The 12,354-nt window shown below is 31.7% G+C and overlaps 1 protein-coding gene across 9 annotated transcripts in view; it reads right to left on the bottom strand.

Moving 5' to 3' along the window:
- The window catches only part of LOC127734699 (clathrin interactor 1-like), a 35,187-nt gene extending 28,497 nt beyond the window's left edge, over window positions 1-6,690 (bottom strand). For 7 of the 9 annotated variants that reach the window (XM_052244702.1, XM_052244704.1, XM_052244699.1 and 4 more), the window contains exons 1-4: window positions 6,518-6,678; window positions 2,986-3,187; window positions 1,492-1,630; window positions 536-670 (exon numbers count right to left, since the gene is read on the bottom strand). In XM_052244702.1, coding sequence (XP_052100662.1) covers window positions 536-670; window positions 1,492-1,630; window positions 2,986-3,187; window positions 6,518-6,549 — 508 coding nt within the window. In that variant the 5' untranslated portion in view covers window positions 6,550-6,678. Of the gene's footprint in view, window positions 1-535; window positions 671-1,491; window positions 1,631-2,985; window positions 3,188-6,517 lie in introns of all 9 variants that reach the window. The other 2 variants (XM_052244705.1, XM_052244696.1) reach the window with 1 other exon arrangement.
- Between the last annotated feature and the right edge of the window lie 5,664 nt (window positions 6,691-12,354).

A 12,354-nucleotide genomic window follows, 5' to 3' on the forward strand; every position in this document is an offset into this window, starting at 1 on the left:
TATTGCTGATATTAACCTATAGTATAAGTTTTATAAAAATCTGGCAAGAATTGTACCTGTGAGAGCGCTAATGATGCCATTTTCCATAAATTTAATATTTACAAGGGGCATAACTCTTTTTAAAAAAGTCGATCGTCCACCATTTTAAAACCTGTCCGAGATATTGCTGATATTAACCTATAGTATAAGTTTTATAAACATCTGGCAAAGAATTATACCTGTGAGAGTGCTAACAAGACCGGAACAGACAGACACACCGACGGAGGGACAGTATTTCCATGTCCCCCGCAACACGTTACGCAGGGGACAATTAATGATATTTCTATCATATGTTGTTTTGAATTTGCTAGAAGTTTAAAAAGACTATACAGCATGTATGTGCTCAGTTGATACAACATTTTACAATCTGGACGCATCTTTGGACTCACCAGTTTTGAAAATGATGAGTCCAGACATATTTTCATGAGTTCAGGACTAATGAACTGGCGGTAGTGAATGCCCTGACTGGTACAAGCTTTCTGTTGTTAAAACTTACTATATCTAAAGTCACCACTACTTTCACCAGACAGTCCAACAAATTTATCTTTATTTTTCTTTGCTTTTCGTCTTTCTTCTCTCAATCTTTCATCATCCTGGATGAAATCTATCAGATCTTTTACTTTTTGTCTCACTGAAATTTTTAAAATATGAACATTATTAACATGTAATTTTAAAAATTAGAAATATAAAGTACATGTAGTGTCTATTATGCCCTCATTGCCAGGGAAGTCATCAGCATAGTGTTTAATCTGTATCAGCTGCTGTATATCAAACAGTTAATTATGTTAATAACTGAAGAATTTCATTGGAACTGTTTTGGAAACTAGAAATTTGAATGCAACACAAAATGTTTATTTGTGAATAAACATGAATGGGAAATTGTCTCTCCAAACCACAATGTGTGTCACCTACATTTGTACTTATTGTAGTATGGAATTGTTACATTCAACATTGAGCACTGTATTAAAAAAACTGGTGTCAATAGTTTGAAGTCTTATGTGGATAGTTTACAGACATTTGAACCAATTTGAAAATAGTCACATGGCTCCTTTTCTGAAAAGCAATGGACCCAAGGCTCATTACATTTCAATCCTTAAATGAACTCTTCCATCAGGATTAATCTGAACTTGATAAAAGATTCATACCATATTCACCAGTAATAAAGATTTAAGTCAAACTCTCTGCTCATGAATCAAATATCTAATGCTTCAATCACCAACCCCAAACTTATTTGCCCTGATCCTTGCCATGCTCATCTGTAAATTTTTACTTTATTTGTTATATATATATTAATAATTATCGCCCAATACAACAAGCCCTCCCCCCACATATACAAAATGTACTTCAATTAGTTGATTACTTCTATGTCATTTGGTCTCTGGTGGAGAGTTGTCTCATAGGCAATCATACAACATCTACTTACTTGTATATTCAATCATTGAGTAAACCTACCATTAATGCCTTGATCTTTGCCATGTTCATCTGTAAATGTGTAGTTCTCCAAACCTCTCAGATCATATAAATGTTCCCGTGAACTTGTTACTACTCTTTCAGATCCATTTCTTATCAAGTAAGATAACAATAACAAAGACTGCAAGGGAGATAATCAATATAGTATTTTGAATATAGTTTATATATTTATTGTCACTTTTTTGGTCTTTTGGAAAAAGGTTGTTTGTGCTGTATTTAGACCAAGAAATTTGTTTTGCATGCACACGTATAAAAATTGCGGTTTTTATCCAACGCAATCATAGGTTTGAACGTTGTTTTGAAATTTAGACTTGTTTATATTTTTTCGTTTGGGCTTGTATTATATTTGCTTTCGGGTTTATATGATCCGTTCATCCTATTTCGACTCTTCAAAATTCAAGAGTCTATCCTAAATTGTGGTAAATTATATGGCCTTCCAAATACTGTTTCGATTCCTAACATCACTGAAGAGACATTAATTGTCGAAATCCGGATATGGTGTACTAATTTTTGCACCTTTTGTTTGCGGTATACCATCTTTACCGCGATTTTATTGTTTTCTGCTTGATATTAAATTAGTATTTAAGATCCATTTTGTTACATCTGGTGATCATTTATTTGGCAATCGCCAATGGCAGTCAGCAGGGTTTAAGAACATCCGTTGTTCGACCTGCTAGTCAAATGCGTTTTGTTAAAATATACTTTGTCACTTTTTTGGTCTTTTGGAAAATGTTGTTTGTGCTGTATTTAGACCTCTCTACCAAGAAATTTGTTTTGAATGCACACGTATAAAAATTGTGGTTTTTATCCAACGCAATCATAGGTTTGAACGTTGTTTTCAATTTAGACTTGTTTATATATTTATTATATACAGTCAACATTTATGTGTCTATGACCCATCTATATTGGAACATCAACATATATGTAGTCCCAAGTCTTAAAGGTGCACATACTGTCAATATAGAAGTATACTGATCGTATGAACAAACATATAGTGTATATATATTTGATTATGAAGAAAAAAATATATTTTTGAGCATGTATTTCATAAGTAAAATATAATAGCACATAGAAAATAGACTTATTGTTGTCAGAATATTTTGTCACTATCAAAATGCTTCATAGTTCGAAATTTTGTTGCAGCTTTACTTTGGTTTGCTGTGATAACTTGTAACTTTGCTATTCAGTTGTTGGTAGTCATATACGTTTTCCTCTGAAACTGTTTTTTTGTTAATTTCTTTCAACTGGCGTTTTTTTAAGTAATATACATTTCTTAATTTGTTTGCATTTCAAATAAATAATGGTGACTTTTTTTCTCACATTGAATATTGGAAGTTGCAAATTCTATGGATATACATTTATACAACAAAAAAAATGTCTTTCATTTATTAAGTAACTTTGGTTTCAGATTTTCTTATTTGAGTGCTGATTAAATTGAATTAAATGTAAAAATTTTGAAACAAACTGTTAACTTACTTTGTATGTCCTCCTCCAGTTCTTTTTGTTATCCTGTAACATTCTTTTCCATAACATCCCGACCACTTCAGGAAAATGTTCATATGTAAATGTGAATCTGGCTATTTCATTCATTAGTGAGCCATGTGGACCCCAGGCATCATCGTTTGTGGCTTCTCTGACTTTGGTCTCAACTTCAGAGTAGTTCATCACAACATTTGTGCTGTAAATAAATAAACCAGAATATCAAACATACAAGTTCACACTGGTGCTGTTTAAGCAAGGGTCTCAGAAATCATAAGAACATTGATTGGAAGAGAACACTTTCTATTATCTTTATTTGAAATGTAAAGAGTTGTTATAATACTTAAATGAAAGATGGTGGCTACATCAAAATTAGAGTCTTGTATCGATAAATTGTTTTTTCTCTCTAACTTATTCGATTCATTCATTGATGATAAGGTCTTCTTGTTCAAGGCTTTGTTTTAATGTACATGAAGTTTCATTGTATATTCAAATTTAATACATGAAATCACAGGTCTTTATAATTTATCTACTAAAACGGAGACTGGGTTAAAGCTTATAAATAATATAATAAGTAGTTAGGTTAATTGTTGAAGAGCATGATTTGACCTTTAGATATTTATTTTCTTGTCTGATGAGGTATGTAACTTGGATAGTTAACTCCAATACCCTCCCTTGGAAATTAATAATCAAATACGTGAACACAATTGTATTTCAAATTCATTCAGACATACATGTACAGTACAGTCAAGCAATTTGTGTATGTATGATTAACCATGGTATTGATGTTGGTAACAGTTCCTGGTTCCAAAGAATATATAATATGGGAATGTCTAATATGACAAATAATGGTTGACAAATACTGATACAATGTACACACTTGAAAAAAGAAAAAACAGGTATTAAAGATGTACTTAGGTGAAATGAAAAAAATCTAGAATTTAAAATTGATAGTCATCATACATTAGTTAAGGAACAAAATGAGCTAAAATTATTGATAGGTTGTGTAGCTCCTTTTTGAGATATTTAATTTTTTTTAAATGGCGGGATAAAGGCTAACTCGGACTTTTACCTTATGTTTGCATTGGTATTATTTGGGTCTCAAATCGAAAGAAAAGAAATCTAGAATCTGCTTAAATTTTGGTAAATGACCTTTTATGAGCTATTGAAGTCTTATGTGAAAAGAAAAATGGGTGTTATGGGGCAAAAAATTTTACCCTGTATCGTAGGAAAAAAACCAAGGAGTCCGAACATTTGACAAAAATTCCTAAACCTCACCTAAGTACATCCTTAACAAAAATATTAAACATCACAACAGACCAGACCAATCACCAGGGATCTACATGAACTGTTTCATGATGGGGAACAGACATTGTTAAATTGTCTTTCGCCATCGTAAATAAATCCCTGCCATCGTTCCACTGACATTAAATAATTGCAAAAATATGAACCTGGTTAAAAGTGTAATAAAAATTTGTTCCTTATGCTAGCCGCCACCGTTTTTGTTAGCAATAATACTCAACTACCCTGTAATTGCACATCCCCTATTGTATTATAATCAAAAGGGTCCTCATAATTACTGTTTTAAAGCTCTGCAGGATATCCCACTAATGATGGTTAATTACTTTGACATGTAGACATACATTTACCTTACAGCTAGGAGAAAACATTGATAAAGTTCAGAAGAATAGCTGCATTATTAAAATAATGTTAACAAATGCTAATGAAGATTAAAATTGAAAAATAAAATATAATTATGAAGAACAAAGGTTTTACAAGTCAAACATATGGTTTTACTGACTTACGTTATCTGCACCCACATTTTAAACGAGTACAAAATTATATTCTTAATCGTAAAATCATGGTAAAATGGACAGCAATTTCATGCCAAAAAAACACAAGTACAACAATTATCAATCAAATTGAATAACTTTACAAGAGTAAAAAGCAAATACACAAACACTAACCGCCATTTTAAAATCTAAAGAAATTTTGTTTTGTAATTCCAAATTAATTTTGTGGTTTACAATCAATTTAAAACATCTGCTTTACATTTAGAATCGAAAGATTGCAATTTTAGTCATTAACTCTATTTCAGTATTAAACTATTGCCTGCCACAAATATTTATCCAACGCTTTACAAAAAAGGGTACAAAACTTCTTGTTGTTGGTGCTGCAAATCGCTGATACAAATTTGTGACTTCTGATTTGAATTTGACAGTGATTCTGATTTTTCAAGTCCTAACGAGGAAAAATCAAAAACCTGCTGATAGGAAGAGCCTTACTGTATCAGGTTTAGTGGGGTAGAGTAAAGTAGCAAGATGGTGGATAATTTGTAGTAAAATGAAATGACAAATGGGCTCCTTCAATTTAAGACTACTTGTATAATACTTCTGGTAAAGTAACAAAACGAAAAAAAAAAACAGATTTGGCTATACTTAAGGTCCTTTTTGGTTTGATCTGCTCTTCAACAGTTGTTAGATTTTGGATATTTAAATATTTTGGCCTCAAACATCACTGAAGAGATGTGAATTGTGATAATGCGCATCTGGTGCATTAAATTTTGTACCATTTATTTTATTTCATGACTGCTTTCTTGAATAACCCAAGTTTATCAAATTGAAAAATGAGCTTTGTTGAGCTCATGTTTCACCCAGAACTTTTTTACCTATGGAATTATGTCAAGAATTACATCTTCATTGACTTCAAATTATCTGTTTTCCAGGTTGAGAAGAGCTGGGAACAGTATATCTAACGGGAAAAGAATCTGATAGGCTTTTCGGTATAAAATTGATAAAATCTCGGACTCCACGAGACTTCGCGAGATTTATGGATTTTGGTGGCGTCTGACTGAAAAACAGTATCGGAACTGCTCAATAAATTAACCACATAATTCTAATCATAAATAAATACAAGTTTTATCATAAAGTAGATACATTTTGTCATATAAAATTACCAAAATAAGTGTGATTTATTTGATGTGAAGTGTTTTATAATGTTTTTGAATTTGGGAAGGCAATCGGCGCCATTTTTTTATTACCCTGTTTGCATTCTGTACCATTCTGTGATAAAATGAATGCGATTGTAACAAATTTGAAGTGACAGAATACAAGTTTGATACACTGGCATCACTGTAAAACTAGTTTGAATGACATTTTATTGATATTATCAGAAATTATTAGGATAATAGCGAGTACGTTTTTAACACATGTCCGTTTCCGTATCGTATCTTTGTTACCTATGACCTGACGATAAAATCAGTTACAATTAGGCAGTGTCAAGTCCCGTCAATATATATGTTCCTGAGAAGAGTTACTCCCCAGTAAACAAACAAGACTGGTGCATATTGGTTTCAGTGTAAATGCTGAGTAAGAGACCAAGGAGAAATGGTACTTATTTTTTCGGGGGAAACTTTAATGAGGGATAAGACTTGTGAGTGTTTGTAAATTTGAATCGTTTGACAACACTGTCAAATCTACACTGTAGACTACAGTACAAACCGGCTTTTCGTGTTTAGCACTTAACTTACACTTTATCTGTGAGTTCTCGTATCTTCCACATTTTGTTTGTTAGATTATATCTCTCTTGTTTGAGAAATAACTCTTTGGGGCCTTCAGGTTCTTTAATAAACAAGATTTTCTCTCTTATCAAAACATGGGAACTTGCAATCGTAAACACAAAATGGCGACGTCACGTGACTTTGGTGTAAAAATATAGGCGTGTCACTTTCCCGGTACGAGTCGACGTGTAAACGACTTTTGTTCCGGGTTTAAAAAGTTCCGTGTAATAAATATTCTAGATTTATTACAAATTGTTAATATCACAAATTAATGTTTATTAAGAAAACGTGTCCTTAAATGTCATGCACAATATTTTATAAAGAACGAAGTAGAACGCCCTATACATATTTGGTGGAATTTTGGATGATAATAACTGGGACTATTATAGTATAGTAGTCCTAGATTATACTAGTATATAAATAGTCCCAGTTATCTATTTGCCATATAATAATAATAATAATAATAATAATACTAATAATCAATAATAATAATAATAATAATAACCAATAATAATGATAAAATAATAATAATAATAATAATAATAATAATAATAATAATAATAATAATGATGATGATGATAATGATGATGATGATAATAATAATAATAATAATAATAATAATAATAATAATAATAATAATAATAATAATAATATCATGAATAATAATAATGATAATAATAAATAATAATAATGATAATAATAAATATTAATATAATAATAATACGCAGAAGACATGATTAAATATAGTTTGAAATCGGTCACTAATGTAAGGTTTGAATTTGTAAAAATCATTTTTTTACTGCCAACTATATAATCTAAATATATAGAAATAAGATGATGTGGTATGAGTGCCAATGAGACAACTCTCCATCCAAGTCACAATGTGTAAAAAGTAAATAATTATGGTCAAAGTACGGCCTTCAACACGGAGCCTTGGCTCACACGGAACAGCAAGCTATAAAGGGCCCCAAAATTACTAGTGTAAAACAATTCAAACAGGAAAACCAACGGTCTAATCTATATAAAAAACGAGAAACTAGAAACACTTAAGAACCACATCAACAAACCAGAGGCGGATGTAAAGGGGGACAGGGGGCAGGGGGCAGGGCCCCCCTTTTGTGGGAAAATTTTGGTTGATTATTTAGGGAATCACTGAAGCATGACTGGAGCGGGCCCCCTCTTAGGCAGTCAGTGGGCCCCCCTTATGAAAATTTCTGGATCCACCACTGCAAACGACAACCACCGAAACAGGTTCCTGACTTAGGACAGGTGCAAACAAATGCAGCGGGTTGAAATATGCTTTTATTATTACAAATATTTATCAAGTGGTAAGTTTTGTTTTTTTTTCAGTACGAAACTTTACCATAAATCGGGAATCAGAATAGTAAAGGAATAAGTACCGAGGATTAAAATCACTCTAAAATAAGAGAGACACAGCTAGCGAAATTCTTTAATTGAATACGATTGTGTGGTAGTGTAGTATAACGGAGAGTGAAATCACAATTGTAAGAAGATGCTTATCAAAGAAATCTAGCAACTGTTAACATAGTTATGTAAAAAGAAATAATACATGTACAAACATAAGGCAACCATAGGACACACCAAGAGCCGATTAGTTTATATCTTTATTTTGATAGGGAATAATGTTTCTATATATATGATCATATATAATGTATATAGTTGGAAGGGACCGTATAATTGACATAAAACGTATAAATCGAAAGCATTGATATATCAAGACGTCACCGTGAGGGTTTGGAACTCCCTCTACTTCATTTTTTTCAAATCACTTCACTATTGACGAAAGTAGGCCGTAACCCCCTTGACCCCCTTTGCCAGATGGAACCCGCGTGCACCGTTTTAAAAAAAATTGAAAAACCTTCCGGAAAGATGAAAAGTCAAAAAAGAACAAGTAACAGAATTTATCTCAAGATAATATATAATTATATATTACTGTAAATATGTAATAATATACACATAAAGGGCGACCACGTTTATCAAAAACGATTTGAGAATTGTGATGATTTTAATGAAAATAAAGTTTAGCGCATTGAAGATGGAACATGATGAATAATATTGTATTTGCTCCACATATTTTAGTATTATTTGTTATAGGCCAATCTGTCCGTCCGACTATCTGTTAGATAAACTTGTCATAGAACGATTCTTTCATTTTTTGATACTTATATCTATCATTTACCAACATGACCAATGTGCACTAAGGTTTTTGAATATTTTTAATTTTGACCAAGAGGTCGAAGTTTTAAACCTAAAATCAAGACAAATAGTAATAGGTCTGGGACTCAGATTTTATTTTACAATAATCTAAAGTTCAAACATCATTTTAGTTATGAATTATTTTTCTTTGGTATGCAGTTTTATTTGATAATATTGCTGTACGTAAATTACTATCTCTGCTCATAAGATACAAAAATTGTTGGTCGTTTACAAAATATTCCAAGAAAGGAGACAATTTGCCCAAAAATTGCGATGAGCAAGAATTATTTATTTATTACGGGGTGAAAACAGTAAGGTCCTAAATGCAGTTGAAAAATTCCTTAAAATACTTTTATAGATTTATTGAATTTTAAAGTATTGTATATGCCTCGGAAAATGTCTCAGTTTTAATGTTTATGAAGTAGATATGGTAAGTGGTCCGTGTAATACCTAACAATTCAAAATTTTAAAAAGTTTTCAAATTTTCGTATTTTGGATTTTTTATAAAAATTTTAAATATCAATATTCCAATTTTTTTAAATTTTTTTAAATTTTGAAAATTTCACAAAATAATTTAAATTTTAAAGGATTAAATTCGTTTTCAAATTTGATAGTTTAGATATTTAATCAAACTTTGAAAATACTAAACTTAACGTGCAGTTTTGATCATTTCGTTTATTGAAAGTTTGTCTTTTTTGATTTTTGATTAAAAAATTAAAAATAGAAAACGGGCGAAAATAGAACTTCTGTTTCATTATCATGTTTGGGTAACCTGTAAAGTGCGAAACGGAATAAAAATGGAACGGAAAGAAACAAAACGAAACGAAATATGACGAAACGAAAGGAAACGAACATTTAATTAAGAGTAAGTGTAAAAAAAAAAGAGACAGACTGATCTAAGCAGAGAAAATTGAATACAAAAATTAATATTTGTCCAAAGCTGAGATTTAATTTTAGAATAATAATCACTTTGATTATGATCTTCTTAAGTAGGAATAAAAAGATCAACACGAATTTAATCATTTTTTATTCCGAAAAATAATTTAAAGAAGAGGCTATATTTCTTTAAACAAATCAGACTTCACATGAGATATCAGTATCCTGAAATTTATAAGGTTTTGCATCTATTGAAAAAAAACACAATTTCAAAACCTATTCAAAGCTGCATTGAACAGATTAATTTTACTTATAATAAAAATCTGTAACAGAAGCTAAGCGTTTCAGAGAATTCATTCAGAACTATTTGGTTTTCACAATTAATAAAAAAAAATAAGAGCGAATGTCGTAATGGACAGAATGAATTCTATGTTGAATAGTTTACTCCCTTTTCACTATTGTGACTGTTCTACACTTTTGCCAAAACTTCACTTGCTTGATTAAGCGCCCATCAGTTAGGAGTAGGAGTTACAGTGAAACTGACCTACTCGCAGTAAGCCGAATCAATGGCGTAGCTTACGTTGAGGCAACCGAGGCAGTTGCCTCGGTGAAAAAAAAACAAAAAACTTTTATTATCTTATTCTTTTAAACAATTTCGACCTGAAGCAGCAGACTCGCTACTAAACGCTTATTATAAACCGACTTGTATAATACTATCAGACGGCTTGTTGTCGGTATTGATTCGTAGACGGATAGACGGTATCCTTTGCGAATTCAAGACTTATTCAAAATTATTTCATTTTTCCTTAGATGCTGTTCTTGGACCTGTACAGGAAGTTTTATCTAGCACTAATTGTATAGTTTTATTGTTGATATTCACCCCATATGTACCAAGTGTTAGATTAGTTTTATTGATATTAAAGAAATTTCTTGGTATTCCTAAACGGAAGATTTTATGCACACAGAAGAAGAAGTATACTTAACAACAAAATTATTTTCATTTACCTGTGTATAATATGACGCAGGTTTCTTCAAAAGTGATGATTTTCTAAAAATTGTTTGACATTTCACAGTGATATCATACTTTAACTTTGTTTAAACCTGTTTATTTACTTTTGACTTTAATTATTTATCCCTTGTAATTTTTTATTAACTGTGTATTTGCATTCAGGTGTCACAGGTCAAATTTATTCGTCCATTGTGTGTTAATTTACGTTTTTTGATTGAGTTCAGCCTTCCAATTGATATTTTTTCTATGTTGTGATGTTATACTATTGTTTCAGAAAAGGGAGAAAGTTTGGTACCATTAAAACGTTTAATCCCGCTGCAAATGTTTGCACCTGTCCTAAGTCAAGAATCTGATTACAGTAGTTGTCGTCTGTTTATGTAGTTCATACGTGTTTCTCGTTTCTCGTTTTTATATAGATTAGACCGTTGGTTTTTCCGTTTGAATGGTTTTACACTAGTATTTTTTTGGGGCCCTTTATAGCTTGCTGTTCGGTGTGAGCCAATGCTCCGTGTTGAAGGCCGTACCTTGACCTATAATGGTTTACTTTTATAAATTGTAACTTGGATGGAGAGTTGTCTCATTGGCACTCATGCCACATCTTCCTTTAACTATTTATTGAAACATTTCCCTCCCCTTATTGGAAATCCCCTTTGCGGTGGAATATGTCCGAGTCAAAGAAATCGACACAATTGAAGCTTACAGATTTATTTAACCATACTCCAAGCAAAATCAGTAGAATAGATCCTGATGATGATCCAACTCACGAGACTTCTCCGGTCGAATCACTTGCCCATTCAGGTAAAACATTCAAATTATTAATTTTGTGTGAAATTATTGAAATTTCTAGTAAATGAGGGTCTGGATGAGGTTAATAGACTTGCAAGAAATGTAAAGTTAAAAGAACAGAAATTTAGAATGGTGCCAAAATAGAAAAGGAAAATAAAATTATGGGCAAAAAGAATTACAAATGAATGCTCAAACCCTCATATAACCGGCAGTATGTAGTACTAACATATACAATTGAAACATCGTTGTGTGTTACCCCCCCCCCCCCCCCCCCCCCCCCTTTCCTTGAGTCCCATGTCTTCAACTTTAATTACACAGAGTTTCAATCATTGACTTTGATACCAATAAAAAAAATATACAAATTTATATATATATCAATCAACATGCAGACTGACACAATTTAAATTGTGTATGTTGTTTTTTTCCTCTTTTCTCGCTATTTTAAATTTATAGTTTGGCATTAGTAGAATTTACATATTTAAAAGAGTCGTTAATTCTAGTCCTTCCAAGAAATATCAGCGAAATCAAAACTGAATAGAAAGTGACATGTCGCACTTTACATGTAGCGTGCGGCCCGGGTTATTTCCTAACTTATCAGGAAATGTTCTGTTCAATCCGTTCGTCGTTTTGTGAAGATCATCTATTCGTTTGTTCGTGACCGAGTGAGTAAATGATTATCACAAACATTATTTTAATAAACCTTAATCGTTTCGTTTGTTTTTTTCTGCATTGAAAATTCTGTACATGCGTCTTCTAATCATCAAACACGGTCCTGTTTCCCTTCTGATATGACGTTAAATCTTGTGTCACAGTAAGGTAAAGACACCGATATTTATACGCATCGATCACGGCGCCGCTATAGTGTCGTGACCGTATTATGACGTCGCCGTTTCGAGTCCGTCGTAAAGGTTGCTAATTT

This window comes from Mytilus californianus, unplaced genomic scaffold (genome assembly GCF_021869535.1).
Source record: "Mytilus californianus isolate M0D057914Y unplaced genomic scaffold, xbMytCali1.0.p SCAF_3, whole genome shotgun sequence".
Taxonomy (NCBI): domain Eukaryota; kingdom Metazoa; phylum Mollusca; class Bivalvia; order Mytilida; family Mytilidae; genus Mytilus; species Mytilus californianus.